Genomic DNA, 25,678 nt, shown 5'->3' on the forward strand with positions numbered 1-25,678 from the left:
ACAGCATCGTTGAAATATGGGAAGCATTTTTGCAGAAAGGACCCACACACAAACAAACAAACCACACCATTCTACAGCCTATATAAAACTGTCCCACCCACACTTCCGTCTTAAGATCCACCCTACAAAAATGTCGTAGTGGTATCCTCTGATAGCCTGCCCTAAAGATGTTCCTGAGAGCCAGTCTGTGTAGTGTTTAAGTGTGCAGACTGTTATCTGGGAGAACTGGGTTTGATTCCCCACCCCTCCACTTGCAGCTGCTGGAATGGCCTTGGGTCAGCCATAGCTATATCAGAGCTGTCCTTGAAAGGGCAGCTTATGGGAAAGCTTTCTCAGCCCCACTACCTCACAGGGTGTCTGTTGTGGGGGAGGAAAGTAAAGGAGATTGTAAGCTGCTCTGAGATTCAGAGTGAAGGACGGGGTATAAATCCAATATCATCTTCTTCTATTGAAGAATAAGGAACATTTGCCTTGGCCCTTGGAGAACCAGACTTCCCTCCCTGGTATCCAGGGGAAAAGCTCACAGTGGCTTTTTAATAATAATAATCCACATTGTTGTTCAGCCCACCTAATGTCATTGTGTTTGGGGTGCACCATTATTGAAGAAGAAAGCAGGACTTGAACCCAGACTTAGAAGTACAAAGTACCCAAGGAAAAGGGGCTGTAAGACATATTCACATGAAAGATTCTGCTGAGAGCTCCAGTTTAAGAAAAGGGGTCTTAAGAGGAAGCACGCTGTGAACAGCAGGAGCAAAGAGTCAAGAATAGTAGAGCTGAAACTAGCCCTGGAACGAGGGAAAGATGTGGCACACTTCAAAGCAGAAAGTGTCTCCTTTCTCTCGCAGTAACATCTAAGACTGGGGTCCTCAACGTGATGCCCGGGGACTCCATGGTGCTCACTAATGCTTTTCCTGATGCTTGGCAATTGTTTTTAGAAAGTGGGCGGAGCCACAATGGGCTCTTGCTCAGGAAGGCTACTGATTGGCCACTGTAGAAGAAGAAGAAGAAGAAGAAGAAGAAGAAGAAGAAGAAGAAATTGGATTTATATCCCGCCCTCCACTCTTAAGAGTCTCAGAGCGGCTCACAATCTCCTTTACCTTCCTCCCCCACAACAGACACCCTGTGAGGTGGGTGGGGCTGGAGAGGGCTCTCACAGCAGCTGCCCTTTCAAGGACAACCTCTGCCAGAGCTTTGGCTGACCCAAGGCCATTCCAGCAGGTGCAAGTGGAGGAGTGGGGAATCAAACCCGGTTCTCCCAGATAAGAGTCCTCACACTTAACCACTACACCAAACTGGCTCTGATTGGAAATAACATTGTTTCAGCAGCAGCTGCCATAATTGTTGGTTTTATTCTCGCTCACTCCAGTTTCTCAGTGTATTTTTAAAATCACCTTGTCTCACCTGCACCTCAGCTTCCTTGTCTCCGCCTCCTGCAGCAGCCATTTTGTGGTTGGCTCAACTTCTTGTGGCAGCCTTTTTGCAGTTGTGCCCTGCCCACCACCCTGTGTCAGAATTCCAAAAGTGCCTTCAGGCTAGAAAAGGTTGGGGGGACCCCTGATCTAAGAACAGCCGGGATATCACACCACATGGGAGTTTCTCCACTCCACAAGCAGCGACCAGAGGTTATGAACAGGGTCAGAGAAACCTCTCAGCAGTGACATCACACAACTGACATTACCAGACATTACAAGGAGAAAGGGGGAGCAGAAGAGGATGCAGGGCTTCTCTTTTCAGTGGCAGTCCTGTGTTGCCCGTAATGACTAATTCCAGCCTGAATGGTCAAAATGTACAAATTAAGTTGGATGCTAGTACCGCTTACAGTAGGTCAGGGTCCATGCAGACCAAACCATGGCAAAAGCACACAACGCTATGACAGCTCAGTAGTGACATTGGGCCACTCACAGTGCAATAAACATGTCAATTTTAGCCTAAATTTGCAGCCTAAACTACTTCATAATGCTATTGTGAGGATAACAGTGGGGAAGCGGGAAGAGAGCTGTCTGAGCCCACTCCACTAGTGAAAGGTCAAGGTAAAAAAAAAATGCAACAAAAGGACCAAGATTTCTCCCTCTAATGAGGCCAATTAATCTAGAAACATGACGTAAATGCTCTTGTAGAGCTGAACGAAATTAATGGAACTTTTTGGGTACTTATTGCAACAGTGGCTTAACAGATTCTTCGCTGGATTGCTAATAACTCTTTTTTTGTTTGTTTCATTTTGGCCTTCAGGTGTGCTTCCTTTTTTCTGTTCTCTGCTTATCTCCTATCTATTATGAACTGAAAGCATGTTGTAAGCATAAGTTAGTTGCGGCAGATTCTGCAGCAACAAACGTTTCTGGCACTCTGGCCTGAAGGAGCTCGAAAATACGATTTCTGTTCCGTGGAGGCTTGGAATGCTTATTTGCCTGGAAAAACATAAGCAGGAGTGAATACAAATCTCTCTTCTACTTTCCCAGCTGTTACTGGTGTTCTTTACCCAGCATGTGTCATAGGAGGATTGCCAACTTACTGGGAAATTCCTGGAGATTTGGGGTTGGGAGCCTGGGAAGGGTAGAATTTGGGGAGGGGGAATTCAGTGAGGAATAATGCCAGAATGTCCACCCTCCAAAGCAGCCATTTTCCTCAGGGGAACTAATCTCTGTTGTCTGGAGACCAGTTGTAATTTCAAGAGATCTCCATCCCAATCTGGAGACTGGCAACCCTATAACAATGCTGACTTCAGCCTCTTTCTGGAACAAAATTTCTGCAGTGATGGGGGCAGAGAAGATGGAATGAGTATAAGGAGGGCTTTTTTTATAGCAGGAGCTCCTTTGCATATTAGGCCACACACCTCTGATGTAGCCAGTCCTCCTGGAGCTGGCAGTAGGCCCTATACCAAGAGTCCTATAAGCTCCTGGAGGATTGGCTACATCAGGGGTGTGTGGCCTAATATGCAAATGAGTTCCTGCTACAAAAAAAGTCCTGAGTATAAGTGAAGCAATCACTTGCCTGCAGTCAGGACTGCCACAGCCACCATAGGGCCCCTGGGAAAAGGTTATCTGCTCCTTGTCTTCATTTAAACATTTAGACATTATGAAAAGGAGGAGGAAACTCATCAGTGCTTAATGGAATGAGTTTTTCTCTAGGAATCCATAATCACCCATTTTAACTCTTAATGATGACTTCCAGTCAAGCAAAAGATTAAAAATCAGGGATTATGGTTTCTAAAGGAGTGTCTGGATGTTGCTGAAGTCCTTAGATTACAGGTAGAATTACCAGCCTCCACTTGCTTCCTCTACCACCACTCAGCAGGCGGGAAAGTACTCACACCAACAGCATGATGTCACTTCCAGCACAAAACCATAGAGTTTGGGGGATGCTGGTTTTGTGCCAATGGCATGACATTGTTTCTTACACCACTGCCCACTGCTTCTCTTGCTGATGGCCATCTGATGGCTTGTGGACTTCTTGGGGGGCCTCAGATCTACTTAGGTATGGGGAATTTTGTACCCCCAGTCCCCTTCCACCTTGGTGGCTTTTTATCTACACTCAGTAAAGTGGACATTGGCCTCCAAAAACTTGTACTCTGTAAAATAAAGAATTGGTTTTAAAGATGCAACAGAATTTTCTTAATGTTATTCTCTACAGACTAACACAGTCATAGTTTTTCTTTCAGATTTTCGGGAAGGGCTTTCTTTTCTCTGTCTAAACCACGCATGATTGTCTTACATGGTGAAAACATTAGTCTTTGTCTTAAGGTAGAAAAAAATCTAGTGTGGTCATGGAGAAGCCAGCGGATATAAAACTAAGTATGGTAAAATACAATTGGTTCTTATACAAAGCACAGTTAAACTGGTCTTAAGAATCTCACACAGGATGGGGAGAGAGATCTGTTGTCTGGAGTTCAGGTGTGATCCCCAGAGATCTTCAGAGATCCACCTGGAGGTTGGCTACCCTAGGCCTGGCAGTATCCTCTGGGTGAATTGATGTCACCTGACTGGCATGACTTAACTAGGTCTGACTGCTTGCTCCTGTTCAGTAGCAGCCCCCCCCATGACAGCCAGTGTGATTTAGCAGTTGCCAATTCCAGACTGGCAAATTCCTGGAGATTTGAGGGGTGGAGCCTGGAGAGGGTGGGTTTGAGGAGGGGTGAGACAATGCCATAGACTCCACCCTCCAAACTAGCCATTTCCTCCTGGGAACCATTGTTGCCAATCTCCAGGTGAGGGCTGGTGATCACTCAGGATTACAACTACTCCCTAGATGGCAGAGATCAGCTCCACTGGAGGTGGGGGGGGGGGGACTGAATGCCTTCATTGGGTGGGTGCAAAGACAGCAAGGGAGGGCACTCACCCAAAGCCTCTTTCTGGAGCCTGTTGTATTTTCCCTCACAATGGGCCTCATTCCTAGTTATCAGTATTTGTATATTAATAGTAAATGTATCCATATTTCTGCAAAGAAAATAATTGCACTTGGATAGCTCAATAAGAAAGGAAAGGGAACACTGGCAGAATGGTAAATGTAAACTCTCAGTTTAGAAACAAATAATACTTTCCATATTAACAAAAACATCTCGATGGCTAGCAGTAGCTGTTCAGAATGGAAATTTAGACAGATGGGTGTGACGGGACAGATCCCATCGGCAATCTGCAGCCAAAAAAAAAAAAAATCAAAATCTTTGAATCATTTAAAGTTGCACCAAGAATGCGTAGGCTGCGAAGGAAAGGGGGTGCTCTGATGAGCACATTGTACAGGAAATGGTTGCTTAGCAACACGAACCTTTGGAAAGGAAAGGAGTTAATGTTGACAGCTGGAAAGATCAGAAGCAAGCACAAAAGTGCACCCGAATGCCAGACAAGCAAGCGGAGGGACAGAAACTAATTAGCTGTGGACTTGGGGGGGGGGGGGGGGACATAAAAGCGAAGGGAGAAAGGAGAGAGTAACTTGAAGCCCCAGAGTAAGCATTTATATTTTAATCACTGATTAAAATGGTCTGCACATTTTTTTAAAAAAAAAATCACCATTAGGGGAAACTCCACAATTGTTTGAATATCTTACAAAATGTGCCTTAAATATATAAACATGCTTAAGTGTTGTGCTTGTACCCAAGGGAAATCACTTTCCCCATACTTAACATTGCATCATTAAACTAACCACCACAAAGCTGAAAGCAGTCAAAACAGAGATACAAAGACGCCCCCTGCCTTCTAGCTTCCTTCTGTTTCACTGGGTGAAAGTGTAAGGCCATTTAAAATTCCTCTACGTAATGGCCAACGGCTGGCCACCACAGGGACTTCAAAATCTGCGACTCTGAGATTCAGAGTATAGGGCAGGATATAAATCCAATATCTTCTTATATAAACAATGCGGCCAGCCACAGTTTAAAAAAGGTAAAGGTAGTCCTCTGTGCAAGCACCAGTCGTTTCCAACTCTGGGATGACGTTGCTTTCACAAAGTTTTCACGGCAGACTTTTTACGGGGTGGTTTTGCCATTGCCTTCCCCAGTCATCTACATTTAGAGTCACAGTTTAGAGTTCTACAAATCCAAGGGACATGATCTGTATAAAAAAGACTCTGCCTGAAACATGAGGAGATATATCAGGCCGTGTACAGAACCTCCCCTCCAAAAAACAGAATTCTGGTTGCGTTTTAATTACCGCAGCATTGCTGAAGCAGAAGCAAATACCAGGAGGAAGAGTTTCAGGGCTGTAGCCAGGATTTTTTGTTTTGTGGGGGGGGGGGACATATCCAGGATTTTTTGTTTGAGGAGTCAGGGTAGTTTGGTGGCCCTGGCCATGTTCTCGGCACTGGAAGGCAGTCCCCACCATGCTAATCGCTTGCCACCCCAGCAGCAGGTAGAAGAGCAGGTGGGCAGTGCCCACCAGCAGCCCCAACAGTGCCTAGCCTGTGTCCTCCTCCATGGCCCAGCTGGCCACGACTAGAGGCAGGCAGGGAAGGAAGCCGACCCATGGTGCAGCAGCTGGGCAGGCAGAGGGAGGAGCGGTAGTGGCAGTCCCTTTCCTCTGGGCCTGGCAGCACCAAGCAGAGTGCACCACCCCCATCCTTCTCCCTCTCTCTCTTGGCTGCAGCAATGAATTGGAAGTTGGGGTGGTAAGAAGTGGGGCCAGGACCCCGGCCTTGGTGTTGAAGAAGTGCGACTGGGACACTGTAGCTATGGGTCTGCTTACTCTATTCCCCAAACCCTTTCTTCCTCAAGCTCTGCCCACAAATCTCCAGGAATTTCGAAGCCTAGCATATAGGATTGGCCGGCAGGGGAGCCCCACCCCCAAAGAGCTCCATTGGCGTGTGACATGCCTGGCACGATGACATCACCTGGAAGTGACATAATTGTGCCAGGCATGTTGTGCAGGGACGCTGTAGCATTCGGTAAAAAAAAAAAAATCTCTATGATGCCATAGAGTTTTTTACACAAATGTTAGAGCATCCCTGGCACACAATTACATCACTTCCAGTTGCCGTCATCGCGCCATGAACCGGCAGCCACATAAAACCTGGCAACTCTAAATTTTCCTTCCCCCGTTAAGTTCTCCCAGGTCCTCTTTCTGGCTACTTATAATCCATTTGATGATGATGAGGATATTGGATTTATATCCCGCCCTCCACTCCGAATCTCAGAGCGGCTCACAATCTCCTTTATCTTCTCCCCCCCACACCCTGTGAGGTAGGTGGGGCTGGAGAGGGCTCTCACAGCAGCTGCCCTTTCAAGGACAGCCTCTGCCAGAACTATGGCTGACCCAAGGCCATTTCAGCAGGTGCAAGTGGAGGAGTGGGGAATCAGACCTGGTTCCTCCCAGATAAGAGTCCGCACACTTCACCACTACACCAAACTTGCTCTTTCCCTCTCTTGAGTCCTTCTGGGTGAAAGGTGGAGTATAAATGTTTTATGTAAATAAAATTAACACAGGGCTGCAGAAGGTGCAGGTGTGGAGAGCGCTGACATATGAGACAGGAGTTAGTTGCATGGGATGTTCACACAGATAACTGGATTAACCTGTGGTTTCCATCACCTCCAAGGCCACTGCAAACATAACCATATTTATATAACCTGCATGGCTCCTTTCCATAAAAAGCTGTTCACGGCAGGTCACAAAAGATAAAAATTAGAAAATATAATAAAATAAAACCAGTCATAGAAAACCCAGCTGCACTGGATCTCCTATGCCTTACTGGGCCAGTGGTCAGAAATTAGTGGCTACTCAGGGGCAGAAATGCTTGTCAGGCAACCAGAAAATTCCCCTTCTGCAGTTGCTGAAAAACACCTTGGCAACAAAAGAGAAATAAGTGGGACTGTCATGAAATGATAACTGTCCCACCCAAGTTTTTACATCTGGCTGCTAGGGGTCCCCGAGGTCTGACTTTGACTATAATGACTTCCTTCAAAGAACACTGAGAGTTGAAATTCAGTGATGCTACATACATTTCTCTGTCAGAGATTCCTAGACTTCCACACAGAACCCCGGAGTGGCAGGGAGGGTAATGATAATTATGTCAGGAGAATGTCAGGAGGCAAGGGAAATGCTGAGACAATATCTGCAGCACTACAAATATCCAGCTATACAGTTTCAAAACCTGGCACAGGCGCAGGTGATAACATCTCTTTCCAGCAGCAGGCTCGGCTATACATTCAGTAGCTGCAGGTAGGGCCACCAGCCTTCAGGTGGGGGCCTGGAATTCTCATGGAATTACAGTTGACCCCCAGACTACAAAGATCAGTTCCCTCGGAGGAAATGGCAGCTTCAGAGGGTGACTTCTATGGCATCCCATCTAGAGTTGTCAAGTCTCCCATTATGAGTTTTATCACAGAGTTTCTGGCAATTCCTAGGGTGACATGATGTCACCTTTGGTTTTCCTCAGAAGTGACATTACATTCTGCGCAGTGCCAGTGCCCTCCATGTTCCTGACCCCATCTGCTGCTAGGTGCCGGGCATTGGCTGGCAACCCTAATCCCATCCCTACTGAGCTTCTTCCACTCCCCAAACTCTTTCTTACTCAGGCTTTGCCTGCAAATCTCCAGGAATTTTGAAGTCTGGAGTACATAACACAACCAGTGTACCCTCTAAGCTGAGCTAGTGTGAGCTATCTCACAGTTTTTTAGCCTCTGGCTCATGCATTTTTAGCCTCTGGCTCATGCAATCCTGAAATACCTCCCATAGGCTCATCTTCGGTTCCAGTTTGGTTATGGGAAAAAAAAAATATATATATATATATATATATATATATATATATATATATATATATATATATATATATATATATATATATATATATATATATATATATATAATACACAGGTCTGACACTAGCCTTCCTTTTTTAAAAAAAGCAGCTCTTATAAGCCTCTATAAAAGGCACACAATAGTCTCTGGTGTTAACAAAATCTGGTATAATGCTAGAAAAATTTCCCACTGAGGCAAAAAAGAGTTTCAGGTTGAAGGTTTATTTCATACAAGATAAGATAATTCGAGCACAAGAAAGTCATTTTAGAGAGACATCCACTTTTGATGTGACAAATGGGGCACGCGGGATGCAGCATTTAAAGCCCTGTTTTTGTACCCACGATTCTTCAACCTTCGATTCACAGCTGTAAACTCCTGTCAGTTCAACAAATCCAAAGTCTACATTTCCACACTCCCAAGCTCATGGCACAAGCCAGTTGTTAGCCTTGAGCCATGAAACAAGTTTAGCCGCTGAAGCCTCTTGAAGCTATCCCGTTTCATAAGCATTTTGCAAGGGGGAAGCAGGCGATAAATGTGTCAGCTGGGCATACTTTCATCCTGCCCTCCCTCTCTCACACCTACAAGAACCATCCTGTGGCACTTGTTTAATGCAGGAATGGGGGGAGGGTCGCATGGCTCTGTGTTTTCAGAAATAACCTAATAATCCACAGCATGGAGTCTGCCTTTCAAAAGCAGACCCCATGCTGCAGATTATTAGGAAAGGGACTGAAAACAGAATGGCCAGTATTGCAACGTCCCCTGGTTGCCATGTCTCAAAAAAGTGAAGTGTTACAGTGGGTGGTTATAGATTCCTAAAGTGGCATTACTCCCAATCCAGACATAGTGGAATCAAATCAAGTAACTTGGCATAGGGTTGCAGTGTTAGGTAGGTTTCTAGAAATTTTAAGGATTCACTGAACAATTCTTCCACTTTTGTTCAGGTGCATTCGCTCAACATTTGTCCTCCAATTTCCCTTCCCTCTTCCCTATGCCTACAGCCATGTTATCTGTTTCTGTCAAATCCCTACCTCCCCCATTCATGCTATCTAACATTAAACTGTGATATCTCATCTTTATTTTCTGCTTATGGTATTCTGCAAAATGTCATGTATTGCATTTATTCATTTATACCTTGCCTTTCTCACCAACAGGGGCCCAAAGTGCAGTGTTCCCTCTAAGCTGAGTTAGCATGAGCTAGCTCACAGATTTTTAGCCACCAGCTCACACATTTTTGTCTTAGCTCAGGAAGGATGACTCCGGAGCACAATATTTTATGCAGTAGCTCATAACTTTAATGCCAGTGGCTCACAACTTTAATGCCAGTAGCTCACAAAGTAGAATTTTTGCTCACAAGACTCTGCAGCTTAGAGGAAACATTGCCGAAGTGTTAACTTTGTTCTCATGTTGTGGCACATCATTCCACTCTCTTCCATTTGATCCTCGCAATAACTCATTGGGCTAGATAAGGCTGAAAGTGCCCATCATGTAAAATTGAATAGCTCCACCTTGGCCTCAATGCCATGTTGCTGGCCGTCCAGAGGAACTGACTGGCCACTGTGAGGGGCAGGATGCTGGACTAGATGAACCATAGGTGTGATCCAGCAGGCCTCTTCTTATATCCTTATGTCCACCTGTCATTTCGGTGGCACTTGTACAATTCTTCCAGAGGCTCTTGCGGTTTTTCCAGGGACCCTTTTTCCAATGGCCCTTGCAGTTTCAAGAAGGAAACCCAAACCTGTGTGAAAGTCAGGCATTTCTTCTCCTTCAAATGCCGCAATGGTTTCTAATTAGTGTTACCAGGTCTGACTCAAGAAATATCTGGGGACTTTGGGGGTAAAGCCAGGAGGTTTTGGGGGTGGAGCCAGAAGCAAGGGTGTGACAAGCATGGTTGAACTCCAAAGGGCATTCTGGCTATCACATTTAAAGGGACTGCATGCCTTTTAAATGCCTTCCCTCCATCTAGAAATAATGAAGAACACCTTCTTTTAGGGCTCATAGAACTGGACCCCCTGGTCCAATCATTTTGAAACTTAGGGAGTGTTTTGAGAAGAGGCACTAGATGCTATGCTGAAAATTTGGTGCCTCTACCTCAAAAACAGCCCCCTCAGAGCCACTGATACCCACAGATCAACTCTCCATTATACCCTACGGGAATCAGTCTCCATAGAGTATAATGGAGTGCCAAGCAGACATTCACCCTCCCTGCACTTTCTGATGACTGTGAAGCAGGGGGAGGGCTCCGAATCCGGGGGGGATCCCCTGCCCCCACTTGGGGATTGGCAACCCTATTTCTAATACTCTTAAAGATGCATAGTGGTTTATGCACTGCCGGTTATCTTTTATGAATCTCAAAGATGATTTAACACAGATGCTGACTGAGGCAAACCTACTCTGACAGACCAAAAGAATTTCTGGAAAACAGCTAAAGAAAAAAGGGGTCTCACTTTTTGTTCTCTCTAGCTCTTGTTTTTTCCCCCCAAGTGTTTCCAGCCCCTGAGAGGCAACTAGCTCACAATATCATGTTTTTGTTCATTTTGAATGGACAAAAAAAATTTGGAACGATAAGAAGCAGCTTTGCCCAAGGAGGACAATATGATGAAACTGGGCTTTATCTACTACTATTTTTTTATAAAGTGGCAAAGACTCAGAAGAGCATTAGAGGATTCCTCCCCCCCCGCCCCCCCCCCCCCCAACATCTAAACACTTCTCTAAAGGGCCAGTCTGATCAGCAGAACCCAACCTGCATGTGCTTCCTGTATGTGCCAGGATTTCAGCAGAGTTCATATCTGCAATGACAATGGGTACAGCCAAGGCCCTGAAGTACCTGCAGAATCCCAAGAGGTCTCTTCTGTTTGGTGCGGTTTGGCATTTTCATGCAGCATAATGCAACTCTGGCATGCTTAAGAAATCTGTTTTGCAAAAAAAAAACCCCAACTCCTTCAACAGTAGCAAATTGAAAATGGCGTAGAAATACTTTAAACTTATTTTATGAAACCCACAGCATTCTGTTTATGCATCACACTATGGACTTGACCTTCTATCCACAGCCGGCACATAGCAGTAGGGCAGGTAGGCAGCCGCCTAGGGTGCCACCTGGCATACATGGGCGCTTCTGGGCACCCCCTCCCCTGATGAGTCCTGGCGGCGTGTGCGCTCCTTGGAGCCTGCCTTCCCCAGTTGCACTCCCCGAGGGAAGACAGGTTCCAAGGAGTGCACTGGGCCCGGGCCGCTTTCGCATTCCCTGGGTTTGTGCTTCAGAAGCACAGACCTGGGGAACACAAAAGCAGCTGCCCCCCGACCCCGCTCAGCCTTCCCAGGTCCAGAGAAGGCTGAGCGGGGTCAGTGGGGTGCTGCGGCAGTGGGCACACTTGGAGCCAGACTCTGAGCATGCCTGCTGCTACATTGACTCTGCTCAGCCCTCCCAGGATCCAGGAAGGCTGAGTGGGGTCGGCAGGGTGGCGTGGCAGTGGGTGCGCTTGGAGCCAGGCTCCAAGCATGTCTGCTGCTACTCTGACTGGAAGTCAGGGGTGGGGAGCAGGGCCTTGCCTGGGGTGTCAGAACCCCCTGTGCCTGTTGGCGTATTCGCTGGTATGCTCTGGGTTCGAGAGGCTTAAGAATATACAGTACACTGACTTGTGCTAACTATATACATTTATTTACAGATTTACAAGTTATAGTTGTCCTGGTATACACTGGGCAAAGTGCTTCGCCAGACAATACATACGATAGCAGAGGATACACTGTACAAGCTCTCCCCAGTTATATACACATATCTATATACAAGAACCAATCAGCACACAGTGCTGAGTCATTCTGCTTTAGCACAAGTCCCCTGGACAGAACCGGTTTGCACCTGCTGAGGGAAGCTGTCAGGACCTGTCATAGATCATGAACTGTCACTTGCATTAGACCCCAGCCTGAAGTCTTACTAGAAAGCATATGCTGACAGTGCCAGCCCTGCTTCTGCCATTTTCCTAACAGCAAAAGGACTGACAGGGCTTAGGCCATGTGTTTAAAGGACTGCCTCTTTGGGTAAGAATCTCTGCACCAGCTTCATTCCTTCCAAGCATTTCTCTTCCCTGTACCTGGGTAATCAGAACGTCAGACCCTTGATGGATCAGACCAGTGATCTATCTAGCCCAACGCAGCAACCAACCACTTTTTCTGATGGACCAACAAAGGGGGCATAGGCGCCGAGATTTTCCCCTGTTGTTGCCTTTTGATACTGAGATCCAGAAGTCTGCTGCCTTTTTACACAGGCTCCCTCTGTTCACGATGGTTAGTAGCCACTGATGGGCCTTTCCTTCATGTGACTACACTATTCCACAATTAAATTACTCATTGAGCATTTCCTCATGCTAGTCAGGTCTTTCTCAACTAGTCAATTGGCCTTTCTGCATTCTCATTTTCTTTGTTTGTAAATTCTTGTTGCTTCCGGGTGGAGGGGGAGATTCTGTTTCCACTCATTTTTTTAATTCCCTCTAGTGGTCGAATCGATATTACATCAGTTTACGTCCAGCATAAAAACCTGAAGGTTAAATCTGCAGTAGGGTTGCCTGGCACAATTGTGCTGCTGCTGTTTGGGGGTAGAGCTTCCCCTGCTAGCCAGTTGGCTGGCAGTGGGCAGAAGTGCCAAAAATTGGGGGATCCCCCACCTGTACCAGGCATCTGGGAACCCTAATCTGCAGAGATATTTGTCAGATATAAACTGATGTAACATCAAATTGACTTCTAGAGAGAGCAAAACATAAGTGGAATAGACAACCCCTCCCCCAAAGAAACAGGAACTTACAAGAATGTAGAAAAGTGAAATGAGCTGGTGGGGGGGGGGGGCAGAAGAAGAAGAAAACTGCAGATTTATACGCTGCCCTTCTCTCTGAATCAGAGACTCAGAGTGGTTTACAATCTCCTTTATCTCCTTCCCCCACAACAGACACCCTGTGAGGTGGGTGGGGCTGGAGAGAGCTCTCACAGCAGCTGCCCTTTCAAGGACAACTCCTGCGATAGCTATGGCTGACCCAAGGCCATTCCAGCAGCTACAAGTGGAGGAGTGGGGAATCAAACCCGGTTCTCCCAGATAAGAGTCCACGCGCTTAACAACCACACCAAACTGGCTCTCCGGAAGCCCCATTTCCAGAGGAAGTGAGGAACACCATAACTCTGGAATTTTTTTTTTTTTAAATGCTACAAAGCAGTCTTCTTTAGGAGCTCATCTGGTGAATACGATCCCCCCTCCCCTTTTTAGGCCAGCTATGTTTATTGTTTCTTGGGATGGGTGGTCAAAAACGGTTTTAGGGATGTTACTGGAGTGGGGGCTGCATCCAGATTTGTTTCTTATTTTACTAGCCACTCCAAGTCGCCTTATGCAGAAAAAAAGCAGGATGTAATAATATAAAGGTATTACTGTCATAGCAGATCATGGCACTGGGCTACAGATTTCTAAGGCCTCTCTACGGACGAAACATATTTTGTGTTACACAATGCTGTTGTTGAATAAACAGTAAATAAGACTAGACAGAATTACTGCGAAAGCATTTTCTCCTAGGGATATTCCAATCTACTTTGAGCAAACAACATATATCAGCATCCACACAACGCAACGCTACAGGGTCACGGGGATGGAAGTTAAAACGCTACAGTGTTAAACACCAGCAATATAAAAAAGGCAGTTATCTGACAAAATTAGCAATTATCTGGACTGGAATATAAATTTGCCCTGCTCATTATGCGCACACGCACACATTAAAAGTCAAATGTTATCTCTCTCAGAAGTTCACAAATTAGCTTGCAACACAAAGCAAGAGGTTCTGCACGGGCACAGAAGGTGCTTTCATGTCACGTCTATTTAAAACCCAATATGGATATGAGCTGTAGCTCCTATGAAGGTAAAGAGCATCTCCAATGGGTAAGGTAAGTTAAGATTCTCAAGTTCATGAGCAAATGCTGGGTAGGGGGGAAGAAGCTGTGTGATCTCTGAGCTTGTCTGACCACAGTCTGGAAAGCTCTTGGACAAGCTCAGGGAATGCACAGCTTCAAGGGCCGGGCTTTCTTTGTAGAAAGAGCCCAGCAGAAACTCATTTGCATATTAGGCCACACCCCCAGCGTTCCTGCTCAAAACGAGCCCTGCTCAAGGGCATCACATCCAGCCTTTAAAATCCCCCTTTGTAGGCATTTAATTGGCTCTGTTAGAGCTGCAGTGAATGTCCGTGACTCAGGGTAAAGGAAGACTTGCAATGCCACCCTAAGCAGAGTTATACCCTTGTAAGGTCCACTGAACTCAGTGGGAGTTAGAAGAATACAGCTCTGCTAAGGATTACACAATCAAACAAGTGGCACATTCGGTGCATGGGCTGAATCTTGTTTTACGGGAGCCAATTTAGAAACGTTGGTTTAAAAAAGAGTTTCCTCCACTGCTGAATGTTCAGTTGTGATGATCACACCAATCAATCCCAATTACAATGGGGAGTTTGCCTATCCTTATTAAAAAGAAGACCGCAGATTTATACCCCACCCTTCTCTCTGAATCAGAGACTCAGAGCGTCTTACAATCTCCTTTATCTTCTTCCCCCCACAACAGACACCTTGTGAGATGGGTGGGACTGAGACGGCTCTCACAGCAGCTGCCCTTTCATGTATACTGCATGCTTTACACAGAGACCTCTATAACAACTTATATTCTAAAAGCAAGCAAGGAAAAAAACTCATGAGGAAACAGGGAAGATGATAATGATAATAATAATAATAATAATAATAATAATAATAATAATAATAATAATAATAATAATAATAATAATAATAATAAATTTTATTTATATCCCGCCCTCCCCGCCTAGGCAGGCTCAGGGTGGCTAACAACAGGTTCAAATAAAATTATACAATATATACAGTAAGTTTAAGAACAACGTTTAAATTGTACAATAATTTAAAACAACAATATCTAAAACCATTCCAGTTATCTAAACCATTCCATAATTTAACAGCAGCGGTGATGTTCCTGGCGCTATTCTGTCCATTTACATAGTGGCAGAGGTCACTAGATAGAATCATTTGGTGGATTGAGCAGCCATCCTTTGTCAGCAGTCTACGAAGGCCTGCCTAAAAAGGATGGTCTTACAGGCCCTGCGGAATTGGTCCAGATTCCGCAGAGCCCGCACCTCTTCCGGGAGCTGGTTCCAGAGGCACGGAGCTGTAACAGAGAAGGCCCGTGCACGGGTGCTCTGTAATTTCGCCTCCTTTGGCCCAGGGATAGTCAGCTTGTTCTCCCCTGCTGACCTCAGTGCTCTTTGGGGCTCATATGGGGAGAGACGGTCCCTCAGGTAGGCAGGTCCTCGACCATAAAAAACAAGATGAAAAAATATCTTCTGAAGAGCCAGTCAACTGACTAGTCAAATTTTGTCAAATATTCTGTGGGATTGTTGTTATTATTTTTAAATAGTGGGTTGGATCCTACAGAGCAGGGATGGCCAACGGTAGCTCTCCAGATGTTTTTTGCCTACAACTCCCATCAGCCCCAGCCAGCATGGCCAGCTATTGTTGGCCACCCCTGCTACAGAGTATTTCTGCTGTTTGAAGGGTGTGTGTTTTGTTTTCAGTTCCCCCCTCATTCTGTTCCTGGGGTCCCATCTCCCAGACACTTCCTGGGGGCATTTGGTGTCACAGAAGGAAGAGCAAGATGGAAAACTCATGCTCATTCCCATCAGCAGAAATTATCAGTGGAATCCAAGCTTCCATATTCCATCTGTCTCTTCTGAGGTTGACTCACCAGTCAAGTAACTGGTCAACTATCCCCCCGCCCCCCACAATTATTGTCAGATATTTCCTGAAGTCAAGAATGCTACTGTGTTGATGGCAACTTACCTTTGCTATTTCATTATGGTATCCAGGAGTGGAATTCTAGCAGGAGCTTCTTTGCATATTAGGCCACACCCCCTGATGTAGCCAATCCTCCAAAAGCTTACAAGGCTCTTTTTTGTAAACTCTTGGAGGACTGGCTACATCAGGGGTATGTGGCCTAATATGCAAAGGAGTTCCTGCTAAAATTCTACCCTGATGGTGTAGAGCTACTGCATAAATTAGCTTGTTCTGGGGCTGTTTTTTTATGAGCTAGGACAAAAATATGGAAGCTGGAGTCTAAAAAACTGTGAGCTAACTCAGCTTAGAGGGAACACTGGTGGCTACTATGCTTTATATTTGTTTTAATTTCATTTTTTTTTTTTACGTTAGCACTAGAACTCTAATCTAAACCCAGTACCCAGGACAAAAGGGAAATAATTGTTTGGTGAATCCATAGCTTTACAGTCTTACCTAACAGTGCAATCCTATACAGTTATTCCACTTGATTTCGCTGGGTTTAGGTTATAGTAACCCTACATGGGATGGCACTGTAACACTGTTAAGACATTCAGTGGTCCGCTGAATTTGTAAATGAAGTTTAATTTCATTTCTTACATCGGTTAACTATTTTTTATATAATGAACATAAACACTGCTAGAAATATCTTTTGCTTTATTTTAACAACATTAAAGGCTGCACCCATTTCTGCTAAGATAGATCCCACGAATCTCTTATGCTAACTCTTCCTTCAGCAGCAAAAGACATCTTCCAATGGTGTTACTTTCAGAAATGGTGTCACTTACAGCAATGGTGTTACTTTATTAAATGGCAAAAGCATTCCCTGATAAAGAAAAATCTTTCTTTGTTAAAGGAAATTCTCCCTGAGTCATAGGATTTCTATCCTAACTGACCAATATTTAACTGGTAAATTGACCATTTTTTAAATTAGTCAAACTGGCAACCCTAAGATTATGCAACAAAATACAGATGTTCCAGACAACATTAAGAGTACTGATGCTCCATTGGCTGAAATAGGAAAAGCATGTCCTTTTAATTCTATCCCAGTTGAAAATGAGACTTTAAAGTGTTTAACCTGACTAGATGGTGCCTTATGTGGATTTTTAATTAAATTTTGAAAGATTTATTTAAATCAATGAGAAATAAAAGGAAGGAAACAGATATAACTTTGGTATTCTTCTAAGAAGAAAAGATATGCTTTGACGAATGATGTCTAATCTTGCTACAACTAATAAAACTTAGGTTTGAGGAGATAGTTCAAGCATTCCAGTGCTCAGCTGATGGCAGCCAAGGATTCATCTTAAAAAAAAAAACTTATGCCATAGTAATCAAAATTCTGTACCAAGAAAAGTCAAAATCTGTGACCTGTATAAATCATGCAAATGAATTCTGTTTGCATAATTTATTCTGGTTTTTCTAGTCACAGGAGGGCAAGAAGATAAATACATTCTTAAATTTGTTGGAAATATTCAATCATCCCTCAGGTTTTTGGATTTCAGCATGTCTTGTTCATGTACTTAAGCACATGTTTGCAGTGATAAGGACTAGAAACTTGCCTTTAAAAAAATAAAAGAGAAAGCTGAGATGCTAAAGCTGATGTCTATATCAAATCCCACATTCTATGCTTCTCCACCCTTCAGTGGCAGAATCATAGCATTTCATGTACCCCTGATGACAAGAGTTTTTAGTTTTGCCAGTGAAGCAAGCAAACGCTTGCATATAACCAGGCCTTGTTTTGTAGAAAAAGTCCAGCAGGAGCTCATTTGCATATTAAGCCACACCCCGATGTCACCATTGTTTCAGACAGGGCTTTTTTGCACAAAAAGCCCAGCAGGGACTCATTGGAATATTTAGCCACACCCCTGACATCAGGCCAGCCGGAACTGCATTCCTGCTCAAAAAAAGCCCTGCATATAACAAAGGGAATATCGGGGTGGGGGGGAATACTGTTTCACCCACACAAATATCAACGGCTCTTCTGAGCTGAATGAAATGGAAAAATTTGGAAGTACAATTTAAGACAAAACATGATCAAAGCAGCAACAAATGTAGGGGGGATTGGAAAATATGTCTCTCGTGACAAACTAAGAAGAAAGCACTATCGAAAGCGCATAGGATGTATAGAAATGCTATGTGTCATCATCATAATTGGATGCAAGCGGGAAGCAATCCCCAGCCATCTCTTTCAGTTAAGAATAAATTGAGCATATTGCGACAGTCAAAATTACAACATACAAAATTACAACACACAAGGATATATATATCTCCCAGCTTCAAATGCTGCCATAAGGATGCACAAATAGAAAATAGAAAGAAAACAGAGAGGTGGGGCAGGGATACAAGTATTGCTATGCACAGACTTTGTATGAGGGTAAATGGAACTCTGAAGACAGATCTGCCCTGAAATATCACAAACTGCAGGAACGCAGAAATCAGGCTGGTCAGCAAACAGTGCTGTTCTCGGGGAATAAAATCAGCATAAAAAGTAGCTGATTACATTTCTGCATGGTTTATAAGATGTTTCATTACACTGCAGTGGGAAGCCTGCAGTAAATGGAGCCATCCAAGAGCCTTTGTGGAGTTTGAATCCCCCAAAATGTGAGCGAAAGCTCTTTCCGCAACGTGGATGTTCCACAACATGGATGTTCCCAAGTAACTTGGACCAGTTCTTCCAGGAATCATCCAGGCCATGAGAAATCAAATCACATAATCATAACTAATTTGGATACTTAGTTTAAAAATATGCAAAAGAGCAAACAGACTTTAAAGTCAAACATGTACGCTTTTCGAGAGAACAACCGTTTTAACTTGGCAAACAGGGTTCAACGAACAATGAACTTACAAAGCTGCCTTTTGCTACAGTTGCCAGAAATTTTAGAATGTCTCCACAGAATGTGTATAGTTTCCCTCTAATGCGTGATTCTGTGGAAATAAATACAAAGGGTAGGATCCAGCTACCCTTTCCAACGAATCTTACTCAATCCCCCTTTTTACTTCAGTTCTCCCTCCCATGTGACTTTTTATACGTGTAGGGAAGGCTTTTTTTAAAAAAAAAAAGAAGTGCCAGAGGAACTCTCAAGAGGGAAATGAATCTCTTCTTCAGAGATTGTCAGTGGCATCACGGCTGAACCCCAATTCTCTAAGTTAATCACAGGACCGCAAACTGGAGCCGGCCGTTTCACACACAGGCTTCATCAGACATTCATACTGGAGTTGTGCAAATCTTCATATATTTCCACTCCATTCAAAAGCATTTTGAGTCAAAGGCGCTGGCTCCTCCCAGGACGTCACATATCCTACCCAGCTAGGGAGCCAAGTTAGGTTCTTTAAAGATAATCTTTAACTCTAATCACCTCCCACAAGTTGGAGCAGGGCTATTAAACCAGGTAAAAACAACAGATGTTGAATGTGCAATATGGATAACCACTGCTGACTCAATGAAAGTGTGGCATAGGGTCCCCATAGGGTATAACAGAGAATCAATCTGTGGGTATCTGGGGCTCTGGGGAGGGCTACTTTTTGAGGTAGAGGCACCAAATTTTCAGCATAGCATCTGGTGCCTCTCCTAAAAACACACACACCCAAAATTCAAAAACATTGGACCAGAGGGTCCAATTCTATGAGTCCCAAAAGAAGGTGCCCCCATCCTCCATTATTTCTAATGAAGAGAAGGAATTTAAAAGGAGCACAGTCCCCTTAAATGTGATGGCTAGAATTCCCTTGAGAGTTCAATTGTGCTTGTCACAGCCTTGCTCCTGGCTCCGCCCCCCAAAGTCCCCAGATCTTTCCTGAGTCGGACCTCACAACCCTACGTGAGCCTGAGAATTGACTTTGATAGACCAAGGGTCTGACTCAGTATAAGGCAGTTTCATGTGCTCATGCATCTATCAGCACCTTCCACTGATGGGCTGCTGGCTCAAATCCATTACACAAACTTATAAAATACAAAGCAATTTTTATAAGGAGAAAAGACAATAATTTTGAAAACCTGTGGTTCCTTATTGCCTCTATTAATCAACTTAACATGGTCCTGTAATTTCTACACTAACTGAGGATATTACAGAGAATTATTTTTTCCCCTTTTCCTTTCTTCTTTTTTTTTTTTACAAAAAGGCCTTCAGTTTTTCTCCTTTCCCGATCCCATTTCTTTTAAAGAGAGTACAATATGGACAGGAGCTATTCGCTTTTATAAGACAAAACAAGCATGATTGGCGAAGTTGTGTTCCCATGCTGCTTTAATAGAAAATGCCAATTATCTTCTCCAAAGCAGCATCATTACCTACCCCTGCTTCATTATCAAGTGAGTAAAATGTCAGCTTTGTTTTCTTTTACCTTGCAAATCCTGATGTCCCAGGCTATGACTTCCGGACTAAATCCTCCACAAATAAAAACATTAGGATCAGCAGGGTGAAACTTCAGGGTGCCAATTCGAAAATCACTCCTACCACTAAATACCTGTGCTCCTGAAATGGAGACAGAAGAGAAGAAGGAGGGTTAGTTAAAAAAAAAAAAGAATAATTTACAGTTCCACATATTTTAGTTCTGTACCAGCTGTATTAGTAACCCCCAACAATCAGTTTGAAGATTAAAAAATAAATATGACAACAGACTGATCCTTGCAAATATCAGATAACCAGTCCAGAAGTCATTTTGTAGAAAAAGAGGTGCTGGAGCTCATTTGCATGACTCATTCGCATATGCCACACACTCCTGACATCACCCAAAGGTGTACTAAATTATATCAGCTCAGCATCTACCTTAAAATGCTTCTTGAATTCTAATTGTCATAATAAAAGCTTACTCCCATCATATTTTTAAATGACTTTCTCCTATGTGGCCACAGTGGCATGAGGAAAATTTCCATCTGACTGCTTTATATGTTTTGGTTATTTCCCCATTTTTCGTGGGGAAAAATATTACAAAGTTTGTCCAGTTTTAGAGTTCAGCAAAATTCTCACAGGGGGGTTGAACAATGAAGCCCAGAAATAAGGTTTGGGGGGGGGGGCGGGTTAAGAAAGCACACAATAAAAATGTAGAGGTTCCGGAGCTCCACTCCTGCGAGCTCCTGCCCAAAATGAGGCCCAATATGAATTTCACTTGTTGTAGTTAATGGGTGTGAACCCACACCTCAGGAGCTTGCATAGCATATGTTTGCTGAAGAATGTTCCACATATTTCAAAACTCTCTGGCCTAATGCAAATATGATTTCCTTATTCTTCTAAACATGGTTAGGAGATAAGGAGCTTATGTTTATCCTTTCCCAGTGGTGGTGGTAGAAAATGCTGTCAAGTCCACAACTGACTCATGGCAACCCCACATAGGGTTTTCAAGGCAAGAGACAAACAGGTGATTTGCTATTACCTGTCATGAGCCCTGAGGAGAGGGAGCTGGAAGGGTTAACAGACCAGGAAGAACCAACAGCTGGCCCACCAATCACTCTCCCCACATTCCAGGGACCGCACTGGCTGTTGACAATCAGTCTTCTCCAAGCTCTCCCCCTCCCATCTCAAGAATGCGCAGCCATCTTCAACAAACACTGGTAGAACACAGGCGCACTGCACACCAATGCTTCCGATCTCTTTGCCCTGATTACTAGGAGAACTACGGCCACCCAGGGAGCAGGCTGATTGAGGTGCCCATATAACTCACGCCCAGGACTTGGCAACATCATGGAAGCAGCAAGTCGATTCCCTGGCTTGCATCCACGCTCCTTCCTGATTCCAGTTCCAGTTCCTGAATTCCTTGGCACCCTGACCCTTTGGCTTTGGACACTGACTTCTGCTTCTGGTTTTCAATTTTGCTGTGATGACTCGCCTCCTGACTGACTCCCTGAACTTTGACTTCAGACCAGCTTTAGACTCCCTCCTGCCTGTGTCCTGAGAACGTGACAATAGCAACCCTGGGATTCCTTGGAGGGTCTCCCTTCCAAGTACTAACAAGGGTCAACCATGCTTAGCTTCCAACAAGATCAGGCAATAGGGTTGCCAAGTCCAATTAAAGAAAAATCTGGGGACTTTGGGGGTGGAGCCAGGAGACTTTGGGGGTGGAGCCAAGAACAAGGATGTGACAAGCATAATTGAACTCCAAGGGAGTTCTTGCCATCACATTTAAAGAGACAGCACACCTTTTAAAATGCCTTTCTTCCATAGGAAATAATTAAGGATAGGGGCACCATATTTTGGGACTCATAGAATTGGACCCTCTGGTCCAATCGTTTTGAAACTTGGGGGGTATTTTGGGGAGAGGCACTAGATGCTATACTAAAAATTTGGTGCCTCTACCTCAAAAAATAGCCCCCCCAGAGCCCCCAATACCCATGGATCAATTTCCTATTATTCCCTATGGGAATCGTTCTCTATAGGGAATAATAGAGTGCCTAGTAGACATTTCCCTCCCCCCCCACGCTTTCTAAAGGGGGGAGGGCCTCCAAACTAGGGAATCCCCTGCCCCCTCCCTCTCACACACACACACTTACCAGATCTTCCTCCAGACAACTCTACTTCCTGTGAAAACGAAAGCAAAAGAAAGGGAGGGGCCATTCTCAGAAGCCCTTTCTGCTTCCTGCTTCCTGCCCAGCCTTAAAGGGGCAGACATTTTGCAAACGGCTCAGGAGCTCTACAACATGAAGCCTAAAGGTATGTTCTCCCCCCCTCCACCCCCCACCCCCGCTTCCAGAGTTTTGAAGAGCGGGAGATGAGGCTGCGAACCCAGAAGTCTCCCGCCAGAGCGGGAGGTTTGGGAAGCCTATCAGGCAACCTGGGCTATCCAGGTCAGGACTCTCCTTTCCAGGGGTGGAATTCTAGCAGGAGCTCCTTTGCATATTAGGCCACACACCCCTGATGTAGCAAATCTTCCAAGAGCTCACAAAAAAGAGCCTTATAACCTCTTGGAGGATTGGCTACATCAGGGGTGTGTGGCCTAATATGCAAAGGAGCTCCTGATAGAATTTCATCCCTGCTCCTTCCCCTACTTAATATTAATTCTACCATCCTTGCCCTTTTCAAAACTAACCATGGTACTGGGTTACATCTGCAATAATATTAGCACCAACCATGTTTAGGCCCTAAACAAATACACAAACCTGCTTCTAGCTGTAATTGCAAAGTTTGGTTTAAAGTTAATCATGGGTAGCATTAACATTGGTGTAAATATTAGGGTGACACTGAAAAGAAGAGTTGGATTTTATACCCAGCTTTTCTCTACCTTAAGGAGTCTCAAAGCAGCTTAGAACCTCCTTCCCTTTCTCTCCTTACAACAGAGACCTTGTGAGTAGGGTTGCCAGGTCTGTGTTAGAAAATACCTGGAGACTTTGGGGGTGGTGTGAGGAAAAGCCCCCTACTTTTCATACATGTGGACATCGTGATCGCCAGTGTGGTTGCCAGGGTGCCTGGAGATTTGACTCTCACACATCTGCTCTAAGAAGTGGACTTTGCTTACAGTTTCTAAGGCTTATATGGCAGCTTTGCATTCTACATCTCTGAAGAGTGTTAGCCAGAACTACAGACATGCTCCAGCTGCTCCTTGTGTGCCCAGTCTTGGCCACTGCAGTGGAAGAAGCCAGGCCACCATGTTTCCAGCCTATCTCCATGAACCAAAGGCTTAACAACAGCAGAATCCATCTTGCTTTCCTGACCCAAGCTTACCCTGCCAGGCTGAACTCATTCCTTCTTAGTGGGAAAGTCACACGTACACACCCTAGCCTGCAAGCAACCTCATGAATGGATTAATAGCTCCACTGTTGATCCTAATTGCTCAGCAATACCAGAACAATAAACCTTGCCCAGCAGAAGATGAAATAAGAGGAAGGACATCTCCTGTCTTCATCAAGTCTTTTGTCTTACCCGGGTGGTACCTAGGCCAGCATTTGACTCCCTATTGTCACCTTCCCAGCTAATCCCATTTAACCTTAAGTATCCAGCCATTCCCATTCTCACCCCAGTCTAATACCTTGGAGCCGCCCCAGGCAGCATTGCAGCTTGGAAATTTCCAGGTTCACCAGACTAAGGTGAAGTTCATTGGTCAAAACTGGCATCCAATTAGGTGTCAGCAAGGGATGTCCAGCCTTCTTGGTCATCGCAGAGCCTCCCCTTGCTCCTCCCCAAGACCTCCCAGCCCCTAAGGGTCTAAGGGAGTCTATTTAACCTCTAACCCAACTCCACACATGTGTGCTTTCTATTCAGCAACCCCTATTACCCGCTGTCTAGATCCATCCCCAATTCTGGCCACAGTGTTGGGTCCATTTCCCCTGTCCTCTTAAGTCGCCATTGGAAACCTTCCCTGAAGACGACGATGGTAAATATGACCCTGTTTGTCCACCCATATATGTTACCCCTATCAATCTATCTGTATTTCCTTAGACCTGTGTGAATGTGTGAGTGTTTTGTATTTTTACCTTGTATGAAAGAACTATTATTCTAAATAAATTACAATTGGTTTTACTAAATTAGAGTCCTTTATTGAGCATTGACTATCTGAATGGTTGAGCCTGGTATACACAGATAACAAAGATTCCTATTGGGCCAGCTGTCTCTCAATCTAATTCCCCAATCTCATTTTGAGAGCAGTTTCCCTAACAGTGGATCCAGGAGAGGGTGGGATTTGGGGAGGGGAGGGGCCTCAGCAGGGTACAATGCCATAGAGTCCATCCTTCAAAGCAGCCATTTTCTCCAGGAGAGCTGATCTCTGCCAGCTGGAGATCAGTTGTAAAAATGGGAGACCTCCAGGCCCCACCTGGAGGTTGGCAACCCTACTTGTGAGACAGGTAGGGCTAAGAGAGTCCTGAGAGAATTATGACCAGCCCAAGGTCACCCAGCAGGCTTCAGGTGGAGAAGTAGGGAATCAAACCCCGTTCTCCAGTTTAGAGTGAATGTGTGTGTGTGTGTGTATGTGTGTGTGTGTTGAACTCTGTGGGTACAGTCTATTAAAAATACTAGACTTTTAGATACCACAAGAAAAAGTGTTTCTAACCCTTCCTGTTATGAAGACAATATTGAAAACCTGTATTCTGGAAATTATATGAACTTGCTGCAACATACACTTCCTATGAACATCTGTCTTTGACAACACATGCATTTATGAGCAAATATTTTCGTTACCGAACCTTGCCAGATAACGATAACACAGATTCCAGCTCGCAGTTATTTAACACTGGTGGTATGGCAAACATGGTGCAGAATACAGAAAATGACACAGTCCCTACATCTGACTGCTCTGAGCCCTGGAGTTTGTTCTGTCTATGCTACTGGACAGAATTAGAAAACACAGAAGCAGGGCAAGCGACCACTAAACTGACAGAGAATAGCCCCAAACAGATGACTCATGCCTTACCAAAGAGTTTGTGAATGGAGGGTTTGCCCTGCCCTCGCTCACCCACAAAAATTGAGATGCTCTTAGCAGGGCTTTTTTGTAGCAGGAACTCCTTTGCATATTAGGCCACACACCCTTGATGTAGCCAATCCTCCGAGAGCTTACAGGGCTCTTAGTACAGGGCCTGCTGCAAGCCCCAGGAGGATTGGCTACATCGGGGGGGGGGGGGCATGGCCTAATATGCAAAGGAGTTCTTGCTACAAAAAAGCCCTGCTCTTAGGCACTTCACAGTCTGTGGTGCTTCC

General features: G+C 44.7%; 1 protein-coding gene across 1 annotated transcript in view; it reads right to left on the bottom strand.

Moving 5' to 3' along the window:
• Window positions 1–25,678, bottom strand: part of WDR25 (WD repeat domain 25) — a 179,184-nt gene that overhangs the window by 6,872 nt on the left and 146,634 nt on the right. Inside the window, exon 4 of the mRNA XM_060263015.1 lies at window positions 20,400–20,530. Coding sequence (XP_060118998.1) covers window positions 20,400–20,530 — 131 coding nt within the window. The remainder of the gene's footprint in view (window positions 1–20,399; window positions 20,531–25,678) is intronic.

This window comes from Heteronotia binoei, chromosome 21 (assembly GCF_032191835.1).
Source record: "Heteronotia binoei isolate CCM8104 ecotype False Entrance Well chromosome 21, APGP_CSIRO_Hbin_v1, whole genome shotgun sequence".
Classification (NCBI taxonomy): Eukaryota; Metazoa; Chordata; class Lepidosauria; order Squamata; family Gekkonidae; genus Heteronotia; species Heteronotia binoei.